Source organism: Alternaria dauci, chromosome 1, assembly GCF_042100115.1.
Source record: "Alternaria dauci strain A2016 chromosome 1, whole genome shotgun sequence".
In the NCBI taxonomy this organism is placed as follows: domain Eukaryota; kingdom Fungi; phylum Ascomycota; class Dothideomycetes; order Pleosporales; family Pleosporaceae; genus Alternaria; species Alternaria dauci.
In genome coordinates, this window is record NC_091272.1 from 266711 (window position 1) to 293240 (window position 26530).

The window sequence follows — 26530 nt, forward strand, 5'->3', positions numbered from 1 at the left end:
CAAGCGTTCGCGCCACGGCATAGCGTACGCGTCGGACCGAGCCATTAGCTCTTTTGTAGCATGGTTCAGCACTTTCTTAGCAGCACTATTACTCATAGGCGCCATCGTTATACTTTATAAAGTGACGTCGTCGGATTGGAGGTTGGGATTGATAGCGGCCTTCACCACTCTATTCGCTGGCAGCGTGGGTCTCTTGACGAATGCGCGGAGAGCCGAACTTTTTGCAGCAACAGCAGCATACGCCGCCGTCCTCGTCGTCTTCGTAAGCGGAGATCTAGGAAACAGTCAATTAAGCACAGCGCCACCAGGCTAGCAACAATCAACAACGTAAATTGACGATATTACAATGATAACCCGCCTCTATATGCTCGCTGGTGTACTTGAGAAAAAAAGAGAAGCCAAGAGCTAAGAAGAAGAGCTAGGCCTAGCACCTCCCGCAGCACTCTCCCTCCTTCCCCAATTCCTCGGTTGCCTCTTCAAAAACGCACCCACGGCACCCAGATAACCCTCGTGTCTCAGGAAATACGCTTGCCGCGTATCCTTGGACCAGAAACGAATAGCATAGGACAACGTATTCATAGTCTGTGAGTGGCCGCCGATAAAGGAACCTCCAAAGTATATCCTCGGCAAGCCATGTTTCTCAGCGTGGAGATGCGCCAGCTGACCGATATTGTTGGATACGGCATAAAGCAGCGATCGCGCCATGTCTTCCGGACGGAAGGAACCAGGATCATGAGATAATTCCGAAGAGCCCTGTACGTGCTCTGCTTCTTCCCGGCGCTTGAGATCGCCGTTGCATCCATCTTCCGCCTCCCGCTCCGCCGCGCGCTTCATCTTGTAGACTTTGCCGAACGAACTCGCAATATGTGTGCTCTTGAGCCCAATCTTGTTGTACGCCTGCCCATAGATGTCACCGACGAGTAGATCGACGCTCGAATTGTCTCCGTTCTCGGCGAGCCGCAGCATATCGTCGAAGCTGCGGGCGCCAGTGAGTAGCGACAAGAGACCCCAGAGCGTTCCGCCTCCTAGCGATGTACCGCCTATGCGCTCGTATTGGCGGGGTCCCGAGACTTTGATCATGGAGACGCCGGAGCCAATGTTGACGAGGAGGTAGGGGTAGATGTTTGGCGGGTCGGGAGGGTGCGGCATGAAGGTCATGGGGCTGTCTTCGCTGTAGGTGAAGACTTCGTTTGGGATTTCGTTGATGAAGAAATCGAGGCCTTTACGTGTCGGTGTCAGCATGCCAATTCCTCGGTCGCAGACAAGACCATGTTCTTACCTATGATCAAGCACTCCATCTCGTCTTCCCTTATGACTTCTACATCAAGCGCTTGCTTTATCTTGTCGTGGTATTTGAATGCACCACCACCAGTCGCCATGATACACAAATCCGGCGACTTGGATCCATTGTCTTGCTTCTGGTCGGCCTGCAGCTTGCGCATAAACTCTATACACGCATCGATCCGGTCAGTCTCAAACTTGAAAAAGTTGAGACGGCCGCCAATCGAGTCGTCGCCGGGTTCGCGCGAAAAGTATACGAGTTTGGCTAGGGAGCCTCCAATCTACGGGGGCGCGCAACAAATTAGCATGCTGTGACTCTGCAAGGAATTGGTCGCGTGCCACCAGCGATCGCACACGACCACGCATGTATACTCACGTCGACGGCTACATGGCTGACGACTGAAGTGTGGTTCGGCAGTCTAATGTCGTACGGGTCGTGTTCGTAGTCTTCGCTCTGCGGCGTCCCCGGCTGCTCTTCGTCTACGATAAAGGCCCCTTGAACATTGATGCGCACGTTACCCGGATGTTGTATGGTGTCCTGAATATCGCTTTGCGCAGTAGTCCGCCTCGGGCGACCCAGCTCCGGGGTCGACGATGTCTCTATAGGATGCGCACGCGATCCTTTGGTGCCGGTTTCACCCGTCGCGGGGTCCAATGCAGGCGACATGGATTCTGATGTTCTGGGTCTTGGCTGCAGCTTCACCCTCTTACAGCGATTGCGCACGCTCAAAGGACGACGGTGTTTAGCGGAGAAGCCAGAGTGTTGGCGGGACTGTGCGAAGGGTGCATGGGGCACTGGAGTCGCTGCTGATAACGATGGAGCTTCCATTTGTCCGCTTTGTAACGGACCTTATGCCCTGGGCAAGACGTGACCTGAAGTTCTGCGCAGAATAGAGCCCAAGGTTAAGCAAATCTCCGGGCCCCCTATCCAAACGGCAAAGGGTGGAGCGCCGAAGAAGAACATATACTTGAGCCATGCTTTTCGGCGGAATGGAGGCTGTTTATCCTGCGATGCGTTTCGGCTACCGAGATGGTGTGCAGTCTTAAGCTCGGCAATTGACGTGAGGCCTGATAGGGTATATCCGAGGACCGACTGGGGAAGTTTGGGGACATGGCATAAGACGGCTGACAGAACGTCGGTGCATATTAGTAAACTGGATAACTCGGTAGATTCTGAGGTGAGATTGAAGATGGGTACAATGGCTACGTCTACATGGACCATCACTAGTCGTCTAGTTGGGAATCCACGTGCTCCATGCACCATAACGGAAACTTCAAGTACGTCATCAAAGACTTCAAGCCTTAGCAGGAAAATGGACGTGATACAAGCTTCACCTCACTTGCGCCATCGCGAGCCGCAGTTCGTACCTGCATACACTCGCGTACCAGGTGAAGGCCGATGACGTCGTGCGCGCGTACCTCCAAATACCCCAACTTCACAAGCACCACCGTCTACAAAACACACACCCGACCCCGAAGCCGGATTCTATTCTTGGAAGAACCACACCAATCATTACCACAACGACCCACTAGATATTTCAGCAAGATGTCGTGGATGGACTCCTGGTCCCGGCCCTCCAAACACGCCGTAACCCCACCACCCCTCTACCTAACCGTTGGCGATACAGTGCCTTATTGCCACAGCTGCGGCCGCGTAATCAGCGAGCGCCGCAAAACCCAGAATGCAACAGAAGTCAAGTACTGCTCCACGCGATGCCGAAACAACAAACCAGGCCCCATCGACCGGAAGATTGAAGCTACCTTCGCCGCGCTCCTCAACGGCGCGAGTCCAGAGAGTCTGAAAGAGAATGCAGGCGCAGATCCAGTCAAGAAGAGCGCGGAGACGGATACCGCGCATGAAGATGAGGAGAAAGGCGGGAAAGGCGGAAAGGGGAAGAACGGGCATAAAAAGAAGTTCTCCAAGAACACTATCAAAGGAGATCACAGAATCATTGTTGAATGTAGTACGGTAGAAGAGATAGTTTTCCAACGCGAAAAGGACCCCGAGAAAGTATACGGACGGCGCAAGAACCGCAAAGCGAGATTCGTAGTCGAGAAACCTGAGGATTGGAAGAGTGTGGATATGGTTGATCAACCTGCTTCCACCACCACAGCAACAACAACAGCAACTACATCTGCTGCAGCAGCAACAACAACAACAACACAACCCCAACCCCAAGACTACACCAGCGACGAAGACACAGTCTCAGATTCCGACCACGAAGCCTCAGGCGGCATCATCCTCGAGCCAACAACGTCCACCGACCCGGACCCGGCCCCCACCCCAGACAACACCACAGAATACGGCTACGGCAGCGGCAAAGTCCGGCCGCCCCAAGACCAAAACGACGTCAACGGCAGCGTCGGCGGCGAAAAGGGCTGGGCCGAACGCATCCACGAGACGGACGAGATGAAACTGAAGCGAAGAGAAGGACAGCGGAAAGCCGAGGAGAGGGAAAAGGTACGCCAGGCTGCGAGGCGCGGGTGTGCGTTTGGATTTACGGTGCCGGAGGAGGCGGAGAAGAGGAAGTGTGAGGCTGTGATGAAGGGCGTGGTTGTAGAGAGTAGTTTTGCGAAAGGGGAGTGGGGGGTTAGGTGGAGGGAGCGTGTGTGAATTAATTTTTGTTTTACCATCACTATCAAATGACGCTTTCTTTGGTAGAATGGAGGATATGATTTGTAACTGTACGGTTGAAATCGGATCGAGAGAAAAAAAAACCGCTGATATAGCGGGAACGCACCATGGGGTATCAAGAATAAATCAACCAAAATAAACGCCGGCTTCGTGTCTCTCATTCCCTTCCATATCCAAGCACATCCATCCCCAGGGGACCATTCTGACACTATCGGACCTTCTCCCACGACCCATCAGGATGCATTTCCCATCCCGCGGCCACAAGAGCTCTCCCATGTTTTTCGCCCGGATGCACAATATTCTCAAACCCGCGTCTAAGACCAGCTCCCGATCTATAATCCATTAGCCAAAAACACTCATCTCCATTACCTCCCCAAGAACCAAAAAAAGGAAAGGGGAGTGTATAAATAAAACATACCGTATCATTTGCAGCGCCATATTCCTCATCTTGTCTTTCAAGTTAACCTGCGTCCTACCCTCCAGAATCCTCCCCCCTACTTCCTCGTCATACTGCAGTATCTTTGAATACTTGCCACCGTACTTGGCCATGTATTCAACCAGAGCCATTTCCTCGTCCTCGGACCATGCTCTGCGGGTGTGGCGCGCGTTGAGGCCGCTGCCCGGGGGCTGCATGGACTCGTAAACGCGGTTTTCTTTCGCGAGCTTGCGTTGGTCGGGCCATGTGGAGGATGGCGGGAGCTCTGATTCTGTCATGGAGGAATGGAAGGGCTCAGAGGCGGGTTCGTGTACGTGTGAGGGGCGGGTTGGTGGCTGTGTGGAATGGGGAGGGGGCTGGTGGCTCGGCGGTGCACCGGAAGAGGTAGGTTCTGGTGGGCCTTGTGTGCGCTGTTTTTTGGCCCAGGGCATCGCGCGACGACGTCCTGGGGCATGGGTGCTGCGGTCTTCGGGTTCGAAAGCATCGGAGTCTGAATCGCTTATATTAAAGTAGCGACGTTTGCGTGAGGAAGGCTCTGCGGGTTGCTTTCCTTTGGCTGTATTCGACGGACCGGCCGATGATTGTATGTCGTCGAAGCCGTTGCCGAATTCGATGCGCTGTGCTGTTGTTTGGCGGTCGAATATCGATACTGGACGGTTCTCTTTCTGCGACTTTTGCAAATCCTTGAGAGCCTTGAGTAGAGATGCAGGACTCTGCGGTGGAGCTGAGGGTTGGGGTTCTTCGAACTCTTCTATCTGGTGTTCCTCGACGTCTTTCACCGTCGATTGACAATCAACCTGCTTTTCTTCCAAGTGCTTGTCGGGATGCTCTTCCTCGGGCTGTTTTTCTGGGCTCCCAACTAATGTTTCCCATTCCGTACCGTCCCCTTGTTCATTCCTCTCTGGCTGTTCATCCTGCACCTTCTCGAATGCTTCAGAGGTCTCTTCACGATCTTGCTCAGTATCGGTATCGGGTTCAGTCATGCTTCCATGGTCGTCTTGCCGTTCATCTTCCACTTCCGGCTCTCTGACTTGCACCCCTTGAACTGGCTGCTGGATGAGACCTTCTCTTTGATCATGCTCAGAAGCTGTAGGCTCCAGATACACGCCTGAATCGCCTTGTTTAGATTCCATTTTATGAATATCGTTCATATCTACCGGGGCGGTTGGATTAAACTTGCGGCTGCTACGTCGTCGGCCGCGCCCTATCGAAGCTCGCTTCTTGTACAACGACTCTCGTCGATCTTTCACGACAACAGGCTGAGGGCCCTCCACGGCTTGCTTGACATTCCGCGCAATCGCTGTTGGTCCTCCAAGATCGTCGATGACAGCTTGGAGTTCCCTCCGACGGAGACGCACCCAGTCTAGAAGGCGAAGGATAGTTGGCTCCCAAGGGAAGGTTGACTTTAACTCATCCAGTTCAGCAATAGACGATCCCTCGCGGAAAAACTCATGGATCTCGTGCACCCGATCTTGAACCAGGTGGTCGAGCTCTTCGGGTAACGGTGAGTCGTCGCCTCCCAAGACTGGCAAGTTCCACCCACGGATCGGCCAGTCACCATCGGATGACGAGGGAATAAAGAAAATCTCTTTTAGCGTTTCTACGATATCGAATTCAGGGCTTTCGACGGACTTTTGAAGCACAAGTATGACCAACTGCGTCCGTAATTCCAGTGCAAGATCGAATGTTTCCTGGTAGAGCGCACTTTCGCCTGCCGCTGTCGGCTGAAAACCATAGTCGAGGGTCTGCATGAATTGGGCGGGAAACGTGTTGTCCAGTTGTCGCAGCACATCCCAGATGTTCTTATCATCCCGGTTCGAATAGATCATCTGCTTGGCCAACACCAGTAGATTGGCGAGGTACAAAATCAAGTCCAGTCCGCTCTGTGATGCCGGCCCATCCTCATTCGTCTTGAAGAGAGCGCGATGAAGCGCTCTGATGTGGATGTAATTTTGTTCTTCGCTCTTGAAGTGCTTCAGATGTACATTCAACTCATCGTTGAGGTCTAGATAATCTTCCGAATAAGCCGAGCCCGGTTTCTGCATCTCCCGTATGTTCTGCATATCGTCTTCCATGGTCCCATTGTCAGGCGCAACATGCTCCAAGAATTCTTCAGCAGAATCACACAGCTTGCGCAGATGCTTCAGGATGAATCTTGGCTCCAGGAACTCGGCTTCGACCATGCTGAAAGAGGAAATCGCAGTGGTGCCGGACATTTGGGATGCAGCGCCAGGTGATTGGAAGGATGCATGTTCGGGCTCGGTCTCGGTGCGCGTAGGTGTACCTGGGGCTTCTTTGTCTTGTTCGAGGTCAATCTGGGTATCCATTTCCTCAACGACTGTGAGGTCTGGCGCGTGTGCACGAATTAGCCCGGGAATCTGTCTAGCCAGGAATGGGTCCTGCGCGAGCGGTGAAGTGAGCGCAAGTGACTACTAACCTCCCAGCAGCTCTTTTGCAGGTTTGCGCTTTGTCTTGCGCGCCTTTTGCGGCTCGTTTCCATCGTCATCATTGTCGTCATTTGTAGTCACGCTCGCTTGTCGCGCGCTTCGGCGGGCGGGTTTCTGGATGTCGATAAAGTCTTCGACTTCGCGACTCGCACTGCGCAGACTTCTCGCGCGCGCTGCGCGTCCCAATCGTTGTGGAGCGGTCGTCTTGGAAGGTGGTTGGGGGGTAGGTGACTTGCGCCGGCTTGCAGAGCGCACGCTCCTGCGGTCGTCCATTCTCGTATTGTAGGACACGTGGTTTCGACTGGTGTTACATGCGATGTGGTTTGCGTTGCGTGTTATGAGTCGTGTTGATGCGGTTTGCAGACTCAGCGTAGTCTTGACGGGCGGATGGAACTAAGTGGCTTGCACACGCGAGTGCCGCCGTTGTTTACGCCAATGCTCCGCAATAGTGGCTGACTAAGGATGCCGACTCGACGGGTGCTCACGTGATGCGCCCTGATCGCCTTAGCCGTTCGCGGCCTCTGGTGGGCCACAGCCTTCAGCACGGAGAAGGGGCCAGAGTGCATACGAGAGGTGAATACGAAGTGTTTGGGTTTGGAACGGAACCACGGCATTCGTAGCATGTTTCCGCACCTCTCCACAGGCTTACCAAAGGAGAGAGACCCCTTAACTAGCACTCGTTGAGGTTGCGCAGCCCAGAACATATTACGTGGGCTGTCTGCACGCACCCCTTGCGCGCATCTCATCGTCTTCAACTTGCTTTTGCGCTCAGACACTGGTGTGAACTCTACACCGTTCTGTTCAATAATTTGACAACACATATACATTCCCTTCACAACAACCTCTTCCATTCTCGTCACTCCCTGCGCCTTTTGGACTATTCTCGGGTGCTTCATATTCGCCGCTGACGATTCTCGACATCGCACCGCACCCCTGCTCACCTTTTGCTCACATTCACCATGAGGTTACGACAGCCACGGCCGCACACTTTGCTTCTCCTCCTACCCGCACTACGGGTTCTTGCCACATCTGTCGCAGTAGACACATCCGACGACAGGCTGTCCGCGCGGGCCGTCGTGCCTGCCTATACGCAAGCCACGTACTCGCCCGATGCCTCACTGGCCCCGACGGCTCCTGCGAAAGGCACCAAGGATGCACCATTCGACGGGCTCGATGGCAAGCCGCATGCGGGGCCATACGTGGACGATGACCCAAAATACAAAGGGAAGAAGGCTCCCAATGTCGTAGAGGATCTGGGAGCGGCAAAGAAGCCTGGCGCTTCTCCGGACACTATTCTGGTAGACGATGTCAAGGATGGCGACAAAAGCGTCATGCAAGACCCGGCACGGAAACCGGCCACGGGCACCACTGGCACCGAGGGCGGAGTGTCCGCAAAGGACAAGGAGCGATTGGCACACGAGGAGAAGACGGGCGAGAAGAAGGAAATGGTTCCCGCGTCACCAAAGGAGGCACTTCCCCATCCTGCTGACCAGAAGCAATTGGGCGGAGACGCCGCAGACACTGCGAGCACTACCCGTGCGCTCGGTGCCGGCGGACTCGAGGTGAGTTGCAACACTTTTGTGCTGACGATTCAGTACTAATCAGACTGCAGAAACCCACCGACCTCCCCGAGTCCATCCATGACAACCCCCTTCCTGTGCCAGGCTCCGTTTCTACCAAGGATCCCCTCGACACCACTCCCCCCAAGACGCCCTCTTCTACACTTGACGATGTTGACGCCGGCGCCATACAACCTTTCCATTCCTTTATACTCGCTTTCACCATGATCATCTTTTCCGAGATTGGCGACAAGACGTTCCTCGTTGCAGCCCTCATGGCTATGCGACACCCCCGACTCCTCGTCTTCTCTGCTGCCTTCTCCGCTCTCGTCGTCATGACCGTCCTCTCTGCCGTAATGGGCCACGCCGTCCCCGCATTCCTCTCGGAGCGCTTCACGCACTTTGCCGCCGCCGCTCTCTTCCTCGTATTCGGCGTCAAGCTCATAAGGGAGGGTCTTGCCATGAGCCCAGACGACGGTGTGGGCGAGGAAATGGCCGAGGTCGAGCAGGAACTCGAAGAGAAGGAACAGCTCGCCCGACACCAAAAGGGCCGGAAATCCTCCATTTCTCCCTACGCCCTAGAGTCTGGTCTTGGTGTGCGACGCTCACGATCCAACTCGCGACTCCCTGCCCCCGCACGTAGCCCTTCTACTTCGCCTGATCGGTCGCCGTCACCGCGCGGAGGCTCTTTGAGCGGTACTCTGGCCGCCGTGAACAACCTCTTCTCTCTCCTCCTTAGTCCCGCCTGGGTACAGACGTTTGTTATGACTTTCCTCGGAGAGTGGGGTGACCGCAGTCAGATTGCGACTGTTGCCATGGCTGCTGGTTCTGACTACTGGTGGGTCACTGCCGGCGCTGTAGTTGGTCACGGGCTGTGTACTGCAGGTGCGGTCATTGGCGGCCGCGCTATTGCCGGAAAGATCAGTATGCGCAATGGTAAGAACATCCAGTCTACACGTGCTAATGCAACGCTAACTTTTCATAGTCACGCTTGGTGGTGCTATTGCCTTTCTCGTCTTCGGCATCATCTACACGTTTGAAGCCTTCTATTCTTAGGCATGACGCACACTCAGCATTGCACGGCGCGTTTGGTGGGCGGAAGTACAGATCCTGGGCGGTACTCAAGTCGAACCACTTCTATTTCATTTCGGCTCCCTATGTAATTTTAATTGTACCTGCGAATCTACATGGCACGACTGATAACGGTCAACGGCGTTCTCTCGGCTGCAGAGCAGAGGACGAGGTACAATACATCTCTTACACACTGACTGGGAACTATGTTTGATCGCCTTTTGAGACGTTCTCAACTTGTTTCATGCCCAGCATATCTGACAGAGTACAAGCTTTCGGGAGCGACACGAGTTCTGGGTCTGCCAAAGGTGTGGCTGTCAGGCGCCATGGTGTTGAAGATGACCTTGGCACTGATCCCTGCATTCGCCGCGGAAGAGAGCCGTTGGCCCTTGCAGCTACCAGCACCAAGCTTCAAGGTCCGCGCTTTGAACAATACCTCCAGCTATTCTCAACTTCCATGCCGACCATAGCCACACACAAAGCCTAAGCCCTCGATCACGTACACAGCCCCCATTAGAATATTGCGCGCTCGCCTCAGCCTTTGGCATTTGTATTACAGCACAGCCGAACTAGACATCTACTTTATCCGGCACCTGCACGATCACATTCGCGCATCGGAACGCAGCCCTCACTCCGAGAACCGCTGGTGATGGTATCGACCACAAGCAGCGCAATGCCGCCGCAGCGCGAGCCCCCGAGACCACCACCGCCGGCCGTCATCGAAGCTGAGATGCAATGGATTTTCACAGAGGAAGAATTACTTTTGGCGCCTTCCATAATCGATGGCATGCCCGCTGAAGAGGAGCGCACACTGCGACGCAAGGGCGTTGGCTTCATATTACAAGTGGGCATGATGCTCAAGCTACCGCAGACTACTCTCAGTACGGCGGCAGTCTTTTTCAATCGCTATCTCATGCGAATGAGCTTGAAGCCACGGCCGGGGTACAAGCCGCTCCATCACTATGTAAGCCGTCTTTGTAGATATGCGCGACTCGCACAAATCTAACTCCAACAGCAAATCGCCGCAACGGCGCTGTTCCTCGCAACCAAGGTCGAAGAAAACTGCCGCAAAATGAAAGAACTCGTCGTCTCGTGCGTCCGAGTCGCGCTCAAAGACCCCAACAAGCTCGTCGACGAGCAGACAAAAGACTTTTGGAAATGGCGGGATACCATCCTATACAGCGAAGACGTCCTGCTCGAGGCTTTGTGTTTCGACCTCAACGTGGAATCACCATACAAGACCATGTACGACATGATGAAGTACTACGGCGTCGAGCACAACAAGAAACTGCGCAACTCGGCCTGGGCTTTCCTCTCCGACTCGACGTCCACACAGATGTGTCTCCTGTTCACATCGCGGGCCATTGCCGCAGCATCTTTGTATGCTGGCGCGCGCATGGCCGAGGTAGAGCTAGGCGACGATGACGGGAAGCCTTGGTGGGAAATACAACATGTCTCACTGCGCGACATTAGAAGGGCATGTAATCTCATGGCAGATCTGTATGAGAAGTCGCCGGACAAAGATGGTGAGCCGTCCATGTACGCGGGGCTTAGAACGCCAGAGGACGGCATCGATTTCGGCGACACACCGGACGGCATGGAAGGCGTACAATCGACTAGCCAAAGCCAGCCGCCTGCAAACGGCACGGGCGATGGTAATGCGACGGAAAGAGGCAGCGAAGAGGGCGAATTGGATGGCTAGGGGACTCTCGAGACGTTGTCGGCTGGTCTACCAGCGTATGATGCCGACCTCGAGGAAGCGGGTGGAACGAGCAAAATGGGCGCTCACGAATACCGAGAATTTGCGCGCACCCTCAAAGGGCGACAGCGGAAACAAGAGCGGCTCAGAATTTGGCGCCCTTACTTGCACGCTCACTACCAATGCCTGAGATTGATGATTTCGGATATGGTTTGCAATACTGCCTTTTTGGATGACTGAGTTAATGGAACAGGCGTTTGGCATGGAGGATTGATGGATGGATGGAAAGATACCACTAACCCGCACTACACCACATTATTACTATGCGCGTAGTCATTTGAATGTTATTGATGATTGAACACCTTGGTTGTGTCTTACCTGCATTCTGAGGTATGCGAACTTTTATGCTGTAATTACGAGTTGGAGAGTGAACGTGCGAGTTAAAGATAGCTCGACTGTCATCTGCCGCTCCTGTAAGGATCGACATCCACGTGGGCGTATGGACCGTATATCTCGCATGAGCTCATGCATGACTCGAGGCTGTGAGCCGAGGCATCCTTGTGTAGCGCGTCGACGGCGACGTCAACACTCTGGCCGCCACTAAAGTGACTTTCTTCTCTCCTTTAGCCTTCACTGTAGACTATAACATACTCACAGGAAACCAGATAGTAATCTCCAGTCGACATCATCCCAGTCACACAACCATCCCCGCCATCCTCCAACTCCATTCGTGCAACTTCCCCGCGGAGCACCGCAATCATGGACTCCTCGCCCTCCGCCCTAATCAAATTTTTCCTCCCCAAAACACCATTCTTGTTAAAAACTGCACTATGGCACTCGATATCCATGTCCCCAACCTCCTCGAAATGGGATCTACGCACGGAGCTCACAGTCAACATGCTTCGCGACATGATGGGCCCCAATTCAACACCAACGCCTATTTCGAAGCTCCAGCGTCTCACATGCAAGGACCCCGGTGTCAAAGGAAAAATCTGGGTCAGCAAAGTCAAACAGAACGTACCAGAAGAAGACGACATACGACAGCTAATGTTCAAAGCCATCGAAGACATGGGAACCGGGGACGAGAAATGGACGAAGCCTGACCAGCGGCCTCTGGAAGCAGAATGGAACGGCTACCGCGCCGCCGTCAAGGACGACGAACCCGAGCCCCCGTCTATGAGCGACGCAGAAAAATACGAGAACCTGGTCAAAGAAACAAGCAGTAAAGTCACACTGCTCTACTTCCACGGCGGCGCCATGTACCTCCTCGACCCAGCGACGTCGCGTGCTCTCACAGGCCGTCTCGCAAAAGAAACAGGCGGTCGTGTCTTCTCCGTGCGGTACCGGCTCTCACCCCAAGGCCCGTTTCCATCCGCGCTACTAGACTGTTTCACAGCCTATCTCACACTCCTCGCTCCACCACCAGGGTCTTTCCACGCACCTATTCCCGCCCGCGAAATCGTCTTTGGAGGCGACTCAGCAGGCGGGACATGTTGTACCGCGCTGCTGCAACTGCTCCTCCAAATCCACCGTAGCACGCCCGCGGGCCAAACGCCGAGCGTGCGCTTCCATGGTAAAGATGTCGAAATCCCGTTGCCGGCTGGTCTGGCGCTGTCGTCGCCGTGGATGGATATAACCCGCAGTCTACCCTCTGTCGAACAAGGAACAAAATACGATTACCTACCCACGCCTAGCGAGACGGATGCACGCGAGTTTCCAAACGACGACGGCGTGTGGCCTGCGGATCCGCCGCGCGCAGATCTGTATTGTGAGGGTAGTGCGTTGATGCATCCGCTCGTGAGTCCGCTGGCTGCAAAAGATTGGTCGCGTGCGCCGCCGCTGTTCTTTTCTGTCGGCGAGGAGATGTTGAGGGATGAAGGGGCGGTTGTGGCGCAGCGCTGTGCGAGGCAGGGTGTGAGGGTTGTGTGGAGGGATTTTGAGGCGATGCCGCATTGCTTTGGGATGCTGGTTGAGAGTAATCCGGCGAGTGCTGTGCATTTTGAAGAGTATGGTGGGTTTTGTAGGGATGTCGTTGGGGGGAAGGAGGTGGAGAGTAGTGGGGTGTATATTAAGGCGAAGACTTGTGAGAGGAGTGGTATGGATGTTGAGAGTGGGTTGACTAAGATTACGGATGAGGAGGTGGAGGCGTACATGCACAAGGGGAAGAGCAGGATTGAGGCCAAGTTTAGGAGGGGACAGGATCCTGCTAGTGAGAGGCCGATGCTCTGAGTTGGGGATGTGGCTTTTTCGGTTTGGGTGGTACGGAGGGTTTCTGATACCAGGGCGTTTTTTGCGAATAGACGTTTTTGTTGGTAATACACCAGCTTCGGATATTGTCATGACTACACCAGATTTAGTTTAGATCCTATAGAATGTACTTTGCTGTCATATCCTTCGCTTGGTACTATCTTCATTGCTTGCCCACTGTGGTTCCAAGGTATGATTCGATCCACACAAATTCCCATGGTAGACCATTTTCTTCAACAAGCAGCATCTGACCAACCATACAGAAGCTCCAGAAATCAGCCTTTGTATATTCCTGACCAAGGTTTCTGTCCAAACAGTTAAGTGGTATCTACTGGCATGAAAATTAAAAATTGTATAGTCAAGTATATAAAGGACGATTCAACATACACACCTTTCCACCTTCCCATACTCAAGACACCATTCTTCTTTCCCACAACCAACACAACAGTTCTCCTTCTCAGAACCAAGACGCCAGTTCTCCTTCCCACCAACAACTCTTACATCCCTCATATAAAACCATGATGAAGTTCCTCACCACCATGATCCTCATCTTCCTCCTCGTCGCCACAGCCATGGCAGGCGAGTGTATGAAACCGCCTTTTCATTGCAAGGGTATGTCTCTTCTCAGCACCACCACCGTCCTCGTCCCTCTCTTCGCCGCTACAGCCTCGGCGACTGAGTGTAAAGTGCACGTTATCTGCACCCGCAGTACGCATAGTCTCTTCCAGCGTCATCATTTTAATAACACATCTCCTCAGGCGTTGGCCAGTCCTGGCTATGGGCCAGTATACCCAACTTCGAGGACTTGGGCGACTCTTTCAGCAGAGTCAAGTGTGCTCAAGTAGACTGCAGTCGCACCTGTCGACGCAGTCTCGAAGCTTGTCGTGTTCTCTGCGGTGGGAATGAAGAGGTTAGTAACCCCCCCACCCCCGATGCTAGGAGAAGACATCTCTGTCAAAAGCTCAAGATTGCTGATGCCAGAAACAATGTAGCTGCCCCGCTGTGCCGTCGGTGTCTCTCCTCCTCCTCCTCCTGGTCACCATGGTATACCCCATACCATACCGGCCAACTACACCACCGCCAATTAGGCCTCCACCAGGAGACTGAAAAGCGGCTCTACAATCTTGTGGAACACGACCGCCCAGCTCAGCAGGAACAACATGCACTCACCCATACGGGTCGTCTGAACCTCACGCTTGCCAAACTCTCCCTCACACCCTCGTTATCCCCAAGTAGCACATTGTCAGCCTCAAGAAGCGGAAGTCGGAGAACATAGCACCTATCTATTACGTCCTTTGTCATCTCCAAGCTTCACTGCGCCAGTGGTGTTGGCCACGTCACGCCTCTCTCAGATTGATCATCCTCGCGGCCGACACCTCTACGCTCGCCATTCTCCTACACGCTCGCTAGCCTCATTTGCGAGGACAAGAACGTCCCCTACGTCTATGCCCCCTCCAATTGGGTCCTGGAAATATCATCTTCGACGCTCGCTATCCTCTTCTACTTGACGGTTCTCTGCGAGGACAAGAAACGTGTTATACGTCTAGGTCTACTTCTGTGTTCTATCCAAGTTGGCTACAAAAATTGGGTCCGAGGAAATGTGTGTCTGTATGGATCTTTAGGAAGAGCTCACATCTGAGCTAGAAATCTCGTGTTCTCTTAGAGTATCGCGTAGATGTTTGCAAATCATAGTTTTCTTTTGTGCGCACATTTACCTCGACATGAGACCAACTTCAGGTAACCGTGAAACATAGTTGCAGCAGCTTTCTAGATATTTCCCTGAAGCACAAACGATGAGTTCACCTCGCTTCTTCCAAACGGGACTGTAATTATTGCTTCTCGCCGTTGTAATTCTGAAGTGTTACAAGTCTACACAGTCCCTTAGATGAAAACAGGGTTTCTAATACCTGTTATCTCATAGCTATACACAAGTTCTACATCCCGTACGTCGCCGTACAGGTCCCCGGACCAAATATTTCCAAACGTCGCCCCGAAAGAGCGATATAAGGAATTCTTTTCTTTGTACGCTCTTATCTCTTTTTGCATCCCCAACCTACATACGCGACTCAATAATCTAAAATTGAGTCTCTCTCAACAAGTATCCTCCTAGTTTTCCTCGCTACCGTTATAGCAGCTAAAGATTACCCATGTATGCGATGATAGAGTCGTATGCATTCTCTCCATTCCCTCCTCAAAGATCCTCCTAACTCACCGCTTTCTAGCCAAAGGCAGGGGCGATTCCAGCCAGGGCTTGCAGTCTCATATCCCCGACCATGTTTCTGATACCGAAGTCCACTACAAAATCGAGTGTGCGGCAGGAGACTGCAGTAGTGCCCGTCAAAGGAGCGTAGAGGCTTGTAATATTCTCTGCCGGGGTGATGAAAATGTGAGTATCTTTACTGTCATTATGTTTATAGCCTTTTCACTAACTACAACTCCTCATGTAGCTGCCCCTCTGTCGCTATGCTTGAGAGCGTGGTAGAAGACATGCCTACCACCGAGTAGAACAGATACATGATAAGCGAGTAATCGCAATGAATAAAAGAACCCTAGTATGGAGTTCGCACACATGAAGAAAGCAGAATAGCTTCACCATCAACCAATTAATCCAATGGACATGCTTGTGCTAAACCGCAGGCACGGTCACCCACCAAAAAAACTCCTCCAATCATCATAATCCTCTCTACTACACCCATACCAAACCTCACACATGCCCACCCTAACCCCTCTCCTCCCATTCCCTACAGACAACTAACTCCCACCCCCATCCCCCTTATCCCTCTCCCTCCCACTCCTCCGCCTCGCCAATCCCTTATCCACACTACTCTCAAGACTCGTTCCAATCCCCGAATCCGTAAACACACCTTCCCTCTCCACACCACCCCTCGGCACCGGCTCCTGCAGAACAAAATCATCATCCTCTTCGTCATCAGCCTCCATCTCTTCTCTTGTCGGTATATCTTCCAGCCTGGGGGATCCACGTTCTTCTTTTGGTGATTTGGACGCCGGCGAGCTATACGAGAGTGGTTGTTGAGAAGGTAAGGTTGGGAAAGTACGCGAGGTATCGCTGTAGGGCGTGTCCAGTTCGGAGTCGGCTCGTTCGAGTTTAGGAAACGGTTCGCTTCCTGCTTCGTTTTTCATCTTCTTCCGTTGCTGCTGCTGCTGGTTTCCTCGGTCTGGTGTCAAAATCCCACCAAACAGCAGCGTAAAAGCCCCCCATGTAAACAGCAAAACGCCCATCTCCATACCCCAAAAGGCAAGAATACCAACAACCGCGCTCGTAACCCAGTACCGATACATCAGCCACCTAAACCCCTCCAGCTTCGCATTAATCCTAACCCGTGCCTCATAAACCTCAATCGGAAGCCTGCTCCGTACCTCCAGCCTCAAACTACTCGGCACATTCCGGTACCCAGGTTCAAACACCACCCCCTCCATCATACCCACCTCGACAACCTCCGACTCGGTATGCCACCCCACCAAATAAAGCGGCATTCTCAACCCCCTATACACCATCTCCAACACACGACTCCGATAAGTCAACAACACCGGTCTCCGACTCCTCGCCAGCACCGTCGGCGTCTCGCTCGTCGCCCCGTCCGTAACCACCTTCTCGGCCGTCGTACCCGGTACACCGCCTTGGCTATGATCTTCAACGCTCCATTCCTCGTCCCAGCCGAGGAGATGCTTGACGCCCTGTCCCATCGCCGTCGGGCCCCGAAACTCGAGCCCAACCATCCAGTTCCCGGCTCGCAAATTGTTTTTACTCCGCGGCACTACCATTTCGACGACGACGTCGTATTTCTGGCGCGCGACTAGGCCGGGGATGTTGGCGAGGCCGTACGGCCATTTGGCGGGCTTGCTGGTTGGAAGGCTGCTGCTGCCATCTGGGTACGTCGTTGTGGGGGGTAGGATGGTGGGGCCGTGGTCGAATTGCAGGTATACGGGTACGGAGATGCCGCGCACGGGTATGTAGTTGTAGTAGAAGGATGAATATGCGACGACGGCGAAGGTGAAGAGGAGGGTCGAGGTGATGAAGAGGAGGATGGTGCGGAGGTAGGTTCGTAGCAGGGCGGGTGATGTCGCGATTCGGAGGGGGAGGAGGAGCGTGTCCTGGGTGTTGTGAGCACGCGTTGTTGGGGTGTTGGGTTGGTGACGAGTGTGCATGGCATGGTGGTGTCGAGCGATCCACGCCAGAGGATGACCTCTTCCTTACCTTGGCAATCTTCAGGATTGATCTATCTTCGCGGAAGTCATCCTTGAGTTCCTCCATGGCGGTAATGTGGGGGAAGCTGCCGGTTACATGTTTCGGTGGTGGTGGCATGTTCTCGCGCGGGCGATCTTCACATGCAGGGAGCGAGCGAGCGAGCTTCGAGCTGAGCGTGTGACGTAGTGCGAGCACAGACAATAGATACACCACACTAAGCATCCCAATGCCAGCATCCTGACTCTCGCAGAGCGAAGATTTGCGCCATCATGCAGGAACAGAGAGATGAACCTCTGATGTAGTGGGATGACTACCGCAGATCCAGGAGCATATTGGGACTTTTCTCACGTCACGTTTCTACTGTAAGATCAAGTCGTTTAACACATTTCATTCTTCGCGGTAAAAACAACTACCATCTCATACTCGATACCAATCATCCTACAAGACGCATACACTCACGCACGTACACCTCGAATCGACCAACAAAAGAAAACCCAAAAGAAAACCCAAAACAAGACGCAACCATGTCTGTGAGAGCCATCCATCCGTCGACCTCAACGCCATCAGGTCAACAGTCTGCCAAAACTGTTAAAACCTAAAACGCCAGAGGAAGCAGCAGAACCCAGCTCGTAAAACATGTGGTATCATCCCGAAAGCACCTTCTACTCCTCTCAAGACGAAGCGACGAAGACGAACAGCAAATACTAAAAACACAAAACATATTGTACTAGACCAAACAAAAAGAAAAGAAAAAACTCCAATCCCTAACAAAGGAAACTCGTGAAGACGCGACTGAGGCTGCACCAGCCCGAACGATACCGCCGCGTTGCCGCAAGGAAAAGTTCTAAGCCAGACGCCTCGCTCAACTTTTATCAGACCATCTAAAAAGATCCAAGAAAGAACTTTTTGGAGGATGCGCGAATGCGTATAAAAGTTCGTAATAACAACATAGCCGCTGAAACAGCTAGAAGGTAAAAGGCCGTAGGTATCGTAACGTCGTTCGCTCAAGAAAAGGTTCCCATCTTAGGTGGACCCTTCTTCGGCGAGTCCAGGACAGACTTTTGCAACCGCGAATTGGCCTTGGTGACACCCGACAGAGGTGAGCTGCGGGTCATAGTCGCATCCTTCTTCAAAGGTGACTTGGCCACTCTGTTTGATCGAACGCGCCTTCGGACAGGAGTGATCAGAGTCTCGGCAGACTTGCCGGATCGGACAGGACGGGAAACGGAGGCGCGCGCCGCAGGATCAGATGGCAGAGACGCGACATCGCGATAACGGTTTTGGTTGCTGCGGAAAGCAGTGACGACGCCACGGTCGAAATGCTCGAGCATGACATCAGACGTGGTTCGTTTGCGATGAGGCGTGGTGGTCGCAGGCGCTGCTGGAGTGGAGCCATGATGTGCCACATTCGAGGTTGCAGGCGTCACTGGCCTGTCGGTCTCGTCAAACTCGTCGTCCTCGTCTAGATCAGTATCTCCTCCCGACTCGCCAAAGTCCATAAAGTCGGCGATGTTGAGGTCGTCGTCGTATTCGTCACTCGAAGAACCCGACTCATCTTCGTCAATGAGGCCCATGTTACCATTGGAAGATATGCTTACGAATGGGTAAAACGCCTCCGGGGGACCAATGCTTTCGTTTCCAAACGTAAAGTCATTGCCCCCACCCGATCCAAAAAGGCCACTAAGCATGATATCCGTACTAAGACCATTGTTGAAGACCTCATTGCTCTCACTATCGGAGCCGTTGAGTTGAGCGATGGAGTTGCGAGGACTGTTGTTGACGGTACCGCTTGTGCTACTTTGGTAATCAGTCAAAGGAATCCATGGAATCATCATCGTGCGAGGGCGGTAGAATGAGACGGCCTTGGTAGCCCTGTTAGTGACCGCGATGGCCTGGTCAGTCTCGTCGTGAATGAAGATGCCGCGAGTGGGCGGGATTTGACGGCCGATTGGACGAGAGCTGCGTTGAAATGGCTTGGGTGTACCGGCGCGTGAGCCTGGTGCGGAAGCCGGTCGTTGTAGAACAGACTGCTTGGGCGTGCGTGGAAGTATGTCGGTTCCAAAGTCTTCTTCGTCAGTGGTGTCACCCATGTCAGCTGATGAGAAATGTTAGTCATCGAGTAATAGTGAACATAGGGTACTACCGTACACTCGTAGCCGCTGGATTCGCCAGACGACTCTTCATCCTCGTCTGAATCATCAACTTGAGTGATGCGCGACTCGTTCTGCTCAAAGTCCCAGAACGACGCATCAGACTGCGGAGAAGCCATGTCTCCATTGTCATCATCGTAGTCCATGTCAAGAAGTTGATGCAAGCTGGGAGGGATCTTATCTTGATCCAAGAAGAGATCAGGGAAGACACTGCTGTCGAGTTCTGAAGATTCCGAACTGGAACTATCTGATACTTGAACGTCGTCGTCAAAGCGGACGCGCTTGGCTGAGCCATCAGAGAACTTTCTCTTGGCCATGGGAACAGGAGAAGCAGGAACAGCATCCGGCTCGAAGAAAGGAGTGAAGCCAAAGTCGGCAAGACCTGCCATGTACTCATCGTCTAATGGGGCGGTAACATCGAAGATGTTGTCGCTAAAACAACTCTCAAGACTGAGTCGTCGAGCATCACGATACTCATTTAGAAGGTTGGTAGCTGATTGCTCTTCTTGAAGGATGTAGCTCTCTTCTTCTTGCTCCATCTTCTCAATGTCGGATTCGTCATCGTCAGGGATGTTCATAACGCCGCTATAGTCTTCATCGTCGCTCTCAATAGCGTTTTCATAGCTTACTTGGGGTTCTTCGTCTTCTTTGTACGTTAGCAGCGGTACGCTGGAAGCATTGCTCAGTTTGCGAGCCATCTTGCGCCTGGGGAACGACTCTTGATCTGTAGAGTCGTCGCCGAAGAGGACTGATGTGCTTGAGAGATTGCTAAAGGTGCGTTTCTTGTTACCCATTAGTAGTTGGTTGACTGGATGCTTGCTGGGCACGAGCTCAGAGATGCTGTCATCTTCTTCAGCATGAGACTCGTCGTCGTCTGCATGCTCGACGCGGATAGCAGGACGCTTTCCCTTGCCCTTGCCCCCCCTAGCATAGCTGTAGGGCAGGGCAGGCACGTCTGCATCCGTCTCGTCGTCATCTTGTTCGTTGTCTTTGGCAGTACTACTGTCTCCTTCGTCGTCTTCGTCCGCAGCACCTTCAGTAGCGGATTGGTCACCGCCGCGACCGTTGGTGTGGGGTGTGCTGCCTCCGACTGTGTCTGGAGAGGCAGAGCGCTGGTCACCGCGGCGGGTGTTTGTGGCAGTCTCGTGTGTAAGTTTATGGTCTTGGTAGTGTCCACCAAGAGTGGGCGATCGAGCATGGGTAAGGTGAGCCATGGTAGGTGTCTTTGAGGTTTGTCTCGGTAGGGGTAGTAGAGGAGTGGCAGATGAAGTCGGATTAACTCGGAATGGTGAAAGGTAAGTGCTAAGTCGGATATGGGTTCGCGGCGTTTCGTCGACTGGAGTTTGGTGTACTGAGGGGAAGGGCTGGCGAACTATGCTGAGCCCTTTGTGTCTCGTCGATCTTCAAGCGTTGAGCTGGTAGAAATGACAATGATGGTTGTTCTGCAGCGCAGGCGGGACGACTACCAATTGGTTGAGACGAGTTTGCGCAGAGGATACTGCACGCAGTCGTAGTATTGGTATCGTCGTAGAGGTTGAAATTCCGTGAGCTGTCGGGCTGATGCAGCCCGTGGGCAGGGCTGCACCAGGAGTTTAGAGCTCAGCGATTGCCTGCGGCATTGTCTCGACGATTAATGGTGTAGGGATGTGGTGTTTGTGTGTTTCTGGTATGTTTTTCGTGTGACTTTGACGTCTTTGGGCTGGTGCGGAGAGAGAATGCGGGCGAGGGCAGAGGATATGTTTAATTTTTAGTTCGGCCCTAGCGACATATCGCATGGTCCAAGCGCGTTAGTTCTCTCTGCAGCGATGACTCCATGTCCAACACCCAATTAACTGCCATCTCGCGGCATGCAAGTCAGACAAAGACGCGACCTTGTACACACCCAGCGCAACAGGATTCTGGAATTTCTTCTTCAATCCCCCGTCCATTGCTCTCCTCGAGCGCCTGTCGCGTGCCCCTCATCAGGAAATTTTGGTTTCTCGCCGAACTGCCCCACTGAAACTAACCTGGACGTGCGCAGTGCGTGCAGCGATGAGGCAACACGGGGCTAAGTAGACGGTAACGGCTTCAGCCCATTGGTTCTGCTAAGACGCTGGCCCCGGGTTTGCACATGCTTGCGACGAACAGCAGGGCATGCAGAGTAGATTACCGCTGGCCTGGCTCCCCTTACATCGTCATGTTTAATCTCTGGCTCAGCAAAACCCCATCAAAAGACAAAAACTCGTGCCCTGCTAGACCATGTCGCTCAAAATGCGATCCACGATCTGCCAAATGCACGCTTGACGTCGCCAGGCATTTGTGCCCCTCCAGACGCATCTCATATCGATACGCACTGAGCCTGTATTGACGCTGGCGCCCGCAGGCGAAGAAGCGGTGAAGAGGTGCAAACGTAGCCGGCGCCTCAAACAGTAAAGTTACAGCAACTTGCGGGCCGCTGCTGCTTGTCACAGTGCGGCAGTGTCCACACCCAGACTCGCTTGTAAATCATTTGTTTAAAAATATGTCGAGACTGGACATTACTCCAGGTTTTCACGCATGCTGGAACTACCTGTGAGCTGGCCTAAGCTCAATTGCTCGGTTTGCTCTGCAAAGGTCGGGGTCAACTTTTTTTTTTCGTGAGGCTGAGCATTACCTTGCTTGGAGTGCATAGGTGGGCCGGCCCACACAGTACGCCGGTTGGACGAGTCTGTTTCTCGAGCTGATGCGAGATCTTCAACATGTCATATGTGCATATGCTCCCCATTGGCCGTCGGATACGTACATACATGAATGGTAGGTTTCTCATTGGCCGAAATATTCACCATACCCCTGGAGGCAATACAGCTACATTGCAGCAACACACCACCTAAACTTTCTCTCGGATGGCCCGCTATCAAAGGCCACATAACCCTTTTTTTCCTTTTTGTCTGTTGCAACGCTGGCGACTTGACGATCAGCCAGAAGACGGCCAAGGACGGTCTGGCCGCGGAGCCGTTGACTTCTCTTGCTTTTCTGGCTTGGTACGTGTGGAGTACCAGTGGAGCCTAGACGCAACGAACACACTCAGGGTTTGGAAAATCTGGATCACGCGGTTTCCTACGTACCTACTTTGTTGGGGTAGAAAGTGGCAGAAAAAATGTGTTACAAAGGGCCGCCCAGTATTCCTGCAGTACACATACGGTACCTACGAAGGAGACTTCCACCGCCCTGGCCACCGCCTTCAGGATCACGCGCATCATGACTTTACAACGACTAGCCCCTCATTCACGGTAGTCAACGAGCCAGGGGCCCCATACATCTTGGAAGTAGCATTACGTGATTACGCAAGTATACGTACAAACAAGGGTAAGTCTCTCTAGCTCAGACTGCCGTGGCCTGGCTCTCCTTCGCAGATCTATCTACCAAAGTGCCGTCATGCCACGGTAGCCTTTTTCTCCTAGACACTCCGTATGTACAAAATTCTGGTAGACTATATGCAAGTGGCCGAAAAAATGGGCGTCTAGTGCGTCGGTCCCAGCCCAAGCTACCCTCATTATCTCAGTATGCAAGCTAGACAAGCCGACTTCAAACGCTGTGCCGCTCGGCACCCTCCTCATGTCCGACGTCGACACGTCCAGGCGCGGAGAGACCCTCAACTTTGGCAATCATCGCAAGATCACCTAAGGCCGAAATGTAATCCTCATACTCATAGCCCAAGAGTTGCAGCATCCCTGCAGCCCACTTGAGCGTATCGCGCTTCTCATTACGCGTGGCCTCAGCCATCTCCTTGCCATTTCTCGTCTCAGTCTCCACTTCCTCTTGCACCTTCCGAATGACGGCCCAGATCGTCTGTCGGTTCGGAGTGATGCGTCCTTGCAATGTGAGCGTGGCGCCAGACTCCTGCCTAACTTCAATATCCTCCGGCCGACCCTCGTAATCAATGCTCTTCGTGACGCGATAGTGCGGCATAGTGGGTACTCCGCCAGGCGCTCGATATGACTCGAAGTGTCTTTTTGACGTGTGACACCAGGTTTGAACCATCACCTTGCCCCTGGCGCTGCCGTAGCCGTCGAGTACACCGCTCAGTATGCGGTTAAAATCGTCGACGGGGAGACTGACTGCTTGACGAGAGGAGAAGGCGAGGAAGCGAGAGCAGTACGCTTTCCACTCACTGTCTACGGTCGACATGATGGCCAAGGCAGAGTAGAGTTCGTCGCGCATGTTGCGGAGTATCATATCTTCCCATGAGAAAAGCAATCCGGTGAACGAGTCCTGAGCGCGTACTTTTACTTCTTCAGGGCCAATTGAAGTTTGGAAGAGTTCTGCAACGAAGCTCGAAATGATAATGGGTCGCGGTCTGAAGGTAGGGGTGTCTTGCACGTAATGTTGCATGCCTCGAACAGAATCCCATTGCCGGAGTTTGATCTGTGCACACAGCAAGGCTGTGAGAATCTCGGCTGGCATGCGGTATTGCTGGTGTTTCTCGTTCCACGCAGAGGCCTTCTTTACGACGTCCAAGACGAGCTTGTTCTCTCCCGCTATGGTACCGAAGCGAACGACAGATGCGGATATGTTACGATGACTGTGTAATTCTTGACTTATCACAGGACCATCCAATTCGTCAGAGAAAAGTAGCCAACGGCCTAGATCATAGAGTTTTGACTCGGTAACTAGATCTAGTAGTCGCGCAAGGAGAGGCAGGGGAAGCTTGATGTCGAAAGCTGGAAAATCGACTGGTGGCAAACGACTTGTGAAAGGTTCGTCGGGTCGTAATTGCGGGCTGCTCTGAAGGAATTGAAAGAACTCTGCTACAGACTTTTGTTTATTGTCATCAGTGTGTTGCTGGAGCATAGATAGTGTCGTCATTGCTCCGCGGATGTCTCCATTACTGATGAAAGCACGCATCGCCCGATGCAGGAAGCTGAGTGGTATAGTGGTGGGTTCGAAAAAGTAAGGTATTTCAGTACTACCAGAAGCAGGCGCATTTGCAGAGCCGACCTCACCACCAAATCCTGGAGCCAGCTCGAAGACGCGCAAGAGTAGCTCTGGTCGCTTCTCGGGAGCGAAACCGCCAGAGTCTATTAGTCGAGCCATGATTGAATCCCAAGCTGAAGAACCGAGGCTTAAGTTGTTCTTATCTAAGAAGCCTTTCAGGGTCTTGATAGAAGCGATCAGACTTTCTGGAGTAGCACCGCGAGCTCCTACCCCTAGTCGCATATGGTTGACAAGCCCGTCAACGAAGCCTGTGACAATCTCGCTGCTTATAGTTCTGCGGGTTCGTGCGCGGTCTTCTGCGCTGGCAGCGGCTTCCCCGTTCATTGGAAGCAAGCTCCAAGCTGGGGTTGGAGCTGGGGTCTTGTTCTGCTCCGCTTGTAGGATCTCCCGCCAACTGATGAGTGCCCAGGCGTGTTCTCCCTCTCGGTTTGCCAGTTGCTCCAGGATGGCAGCACCGTCGAGTGTCCAGCCACCGTGCAAACATGACCACAGGACAAGCTCTAGCCACAGCTCCGGAGCCACCTCTGTAACCTGGACCTTGTAACGCGACCCAGGTATCTCGTGTCCGAGGAAGTATTGAGCGTTGGCACGGTCCTTGGCAGTCTTGACAGAAGCTTCGTGGGCATTCCAGGTCGCGTCAGACAGAGCTGTTAAGATCTTGGATGAGAGCATGTGGAGTGTGGGAGGCTGTTGCAAGGCATGCTTGTCCTGGGGATTTTTGTACATGTAGACTGAGTCAGGCATCAGGCCCAAATGGTGCAGATAGGCAATCGTCTCGAGGACGTGCGGCATGATGGTGTGCTGCTCGCCGCTGCTCTGCTCCGCGGCCACCAATATCATGTTTGCCAGGCTCCTCCACAACTGCCCCAGGGCTCGCTTTACCATTACATACGAATAGCGAATCGAATCGGGGTTGGATGTCAAAACGTCGAGTGTTAGTTGCAACTTGCGGTTTGGATATGTCCGTTGAAGACGCAGGGGGCCTTCGGTGAGATCCTTCAGAGACCGGTGTTCCTCTCCGTGAGCTACAGCGTATGAGTATTGCTCGAGTTGAGTGGTCAGATCATTGGAAAGCTTCCCATCCTCGGTGAGCTTCCTGACGATCCAGAGTACTGTCTGCCATTTCCCCGCCTCTACCCCAAGGTAGCTGAAGATGTCTATGGAAGCATCCTGGGCTTTGTTGATGAGCAGGGCGAAGTCGAGCGAGGTCGAGGGCTTTTCTGGCGTGTCGGACGTCGCTTGCCGCAGGTGACGCGGAAGGAATGGCTCAATGGCATCAAGCCATGCTTTGACCTGGCCACGAGCCTCCAGAGGTGGATACTGTATGCATGATTGAATATGCTCTCTGGGCCTGGGAGGAACTACTAGCGTAATCGCATCCTCTTCGTCTTCTGCTGATGGCGGAAGACGTGACTGTGACTGTGACTGTGCATGTGCGGGGCGGCGTTTCCCAGAGGTGAAGGTGCGCTTCAAAGGTCTCCCAAGGGCGGGAACGAGGAAGGCGGCGACGGAACAGGGAGCGGCGATTCCACGCGAGCTGGGACGGAAAGCCTGGGAGAGGGCGCTGCGAAAACACGTATGCGCAGCGCTCATTGAAGGGTGGCGGGTGAGGGGTGAGGGTGAATGCTCGTGCCAGCGGCATGTCGTGACTTTTTCCGACTAGCATCATGACGAACTGCACTCTCCACATCCGAGACGCGCTAAACTCGCCGACAGGGATCACCGCCCGGGCTCAAGGCTGCCCTGCCACTAGCGCCTCCTGCGTGACCTCACGCGTCGACGTGTGCACACATTTCGCGACATCCAACCGTTGAAACAGGACAGAACACTTTCACCCGCTGCAGC

General features: G+C 53.4%; 8 protein-coding genes across 8 annotated transcripts; 4 read left to right on the forward strand and 4 right to left on the reverse strand.

Annotated features, from left to right (window-relative positions):
- Positions 1 to 405: 405 nt before the first annotated feature.
- On the reverse strand, positions 406 to 1948 carry ACET3X_000068 (uncharacterized protein; the record flags this gene model as incomplete). The annotated part of the gene is made up of 3 exons (XM_069447997.1): positions 406 to 1220; positions 1280 to 1562; positions 1658 to 1948. The coding sequence occupies 3 exons, from the start codon at positions 1946 to 1948 to the stop codon at positions 406 to 408; spliced, it is 1389 nt and encodes a 462-aa protein (XP_069310310.1).
- An 879-nt stretch (positions 1949 to 2827) lies between these two features.
- ACET3X_000069 (uncharacterized protein) lies at positions 2828 to 3895 on the forward strand (the record flags this gene model as incomplete). Its single annotated transcript, XM_069448008.1, has 1 exon — positions 2828 to 3895. The coding sequence occupies one exon, from the start codon at positions 2828 to 2830 to the stop codon at positions 3893 to 3895; it is 1068 nt and encodes a 355-aa protein (XP_069310311.1).
- Positions 3896 to 4124: 229 nt separating this feature from the next.
- ACET3X_000070 (uncharacterized protein) lies at positions 4125 to 7072 on the reverse strand (the record flags this gene model as incomplete). Its single annotated transcript, XM_069448019.1, has 3 exons — positions 4125 to 4248; positions 4335 to 6699; positions 6790 to 7072. The coding sequence occupies 3 exons, from the start codon at positions 7070 to 7072 to the stop codon at positions 4125 to 4127; spliced, it is 2772 nt and encodes a 923-aa protein (XP_069310312.1).
- Positions 7073 to 7539: 467 nt separating this feature from the next.
- On the forward strand, positions 7540 to 9623 carry ACET3X_000071 (uncharacterized protein). The gene is made up of 3 exons (XM_069448030.1): positions 7540 to 8361; positions 8412 to 9294; positions 9344 to 9623. Exons 1-3 carry the CDS (start codon positions 7759 to 7761, stop codon positions 9412 to 9414), a joined length of 1557 nt encoding a protein of 518 aa, XP_069310313.1. The 5' UTR covers positions 7540 to 7758; the 3' UTR covers positions 9415 to 9623.
- Positions 9624 to 9875: 252 nt separating this feature from the next.
- Positions 9876 to 11488, forward strand: ACET3X_000072 (uncharacterized protein). The gene is made up of 2 exons (XM_069448041.1): positions 9876 to 10393; positions 10445 to 11488. Exons 1-2 carry the CDS (start codon positions 10079 to 10081, stop codon positions 11129 to 11131), a joined length of 1002 nt encoding a protein of 333 aa, XP_069310314.1. The 5' UTR covers positions 9876 to 10078; the 3' UTR covers positions 11132 to 11488.
- Positions 11489 to 11737: 249 nt separating this feature from the next.
- Positions 11738 to 13511, forward strand: ACET3X_000073 (uncharacterized protein). Its single transcript, XM_069448052.1, has one exon. The coding sequence runs from the start codon at positions 11888 to 11890 to the stop codon at positions 13355 to 13357; it is 1470 nt and encodes a 489-aa protein (XP_069310315.1). The 5' UTR covers positions 11738 to 11887; the 3' UTR covers positions 13358 to 13511.
- Positions 13512 to 17957: 4446 nt separating this feature from the next.
- On the reverse strand, positions 17958 to 21437 carry ACET3X_000074 (uncharacterized protein). The gene is made up of 2 exons (XM_069448063.1): positions 19731 to 21437; positions 17958 to 19677 (listed from the first exon to the last, which is right to left on the reverse strand). Exons 1-2 carry the CDS (start codon positions 20944 to 20946, stop codon positions 18587 to 18589), a joined length of 2307 nt encoding a protein of 768 aa, XP_069310316.1. The 5' UTR covers positions 20947 to 21437; the 3' UTR covers positions 17958 to 18586.
- A 1838-nt stretch (positions 21438 to 23275) lies between these two features.
- ACET3X_000075 (uncharacterized protein) lies at positions 23276 to 26278 on the reverse strand (the record flags this gene model as incomplete). The annotated part of the gene is made up of 1 exon (XM_069448074.1): positions 23276 to 26278. One exon carries the CDS (start codon positions 26276 to 26278, stop codon positions 23276 to 23278), a length of 3003 nt encoding a protein of 1000 aa, XP_069310317.1.
- Between the last annotated feature and the right edge of the window lie 252 nt (positions 26279 to 26530).

What these genes read in the sequence shown, in the direction of transcription:
- ACET3X_000074 (XM_069448063.1), bottom strand. Translation starts at nt 20,946, where the DNA reads ATGGCTCACCTTACCCATGCTCGATCGCCCACTCTTGGTGGACACTAC. An exon ending in CGAATCCAGCGGCTACGAGT is followed by an intron (nt 19,678 to 19,730) that starts GTACGGTAGTAC and finishes ATTTCTCATCAG; the next exon opens with CTGACATGGGTGACACCACT.
- ACET3X_000073 (XM_069448052.1), top strand. Translation starts at nt 11,888, where the DNA reads ATGGACTCCTCGCCCTCCGCCCTAATCAAATTTTTCCTCCCCAAAACA.
- ACET3X_000072 (XM_069448041.1), top strand. Translation starts at nt 10,079, where the DNA reads ATGGTATCGACCACAAGCAGCGCAATGCCGCCGCAGCGCGAGCCCCCG. An exon ending in ACAAGCCGCTCCATCACTAT is followed by an intron (nt 10,394 to 10,444) that starts GTAAGCCGTCTT and finishes TAACTCCAACAG; the next exon opens with CAAATCGCCGCAACGGCGCT.
- ACET3X_000071 (XM_069448030.1), top strand. Translation starts at nt 7,759, where the DNA reads ATGAGGTTACGACAGCCACGGCCGCACACTTTGCTTCTCCTCCTACCC. An exon ending in TCGGTGCCGGCGGACTCGAG is followed by an intron (nt 8,362 to 8,411) that starts GTGAGTTGCAAC and finishes ATCAGACTGCAG; the next exon opens with AAACCCACCGACCTCCCCGA. An exon ending in AAAGATCAGTATGCGCAATG is followed by an intron (nt 9,295 to 9,343) that starts GTAAGAACATCC and finishes AACTTTTCATAG; the next exon opens with TCACGCTTGGTGGTGCTATT.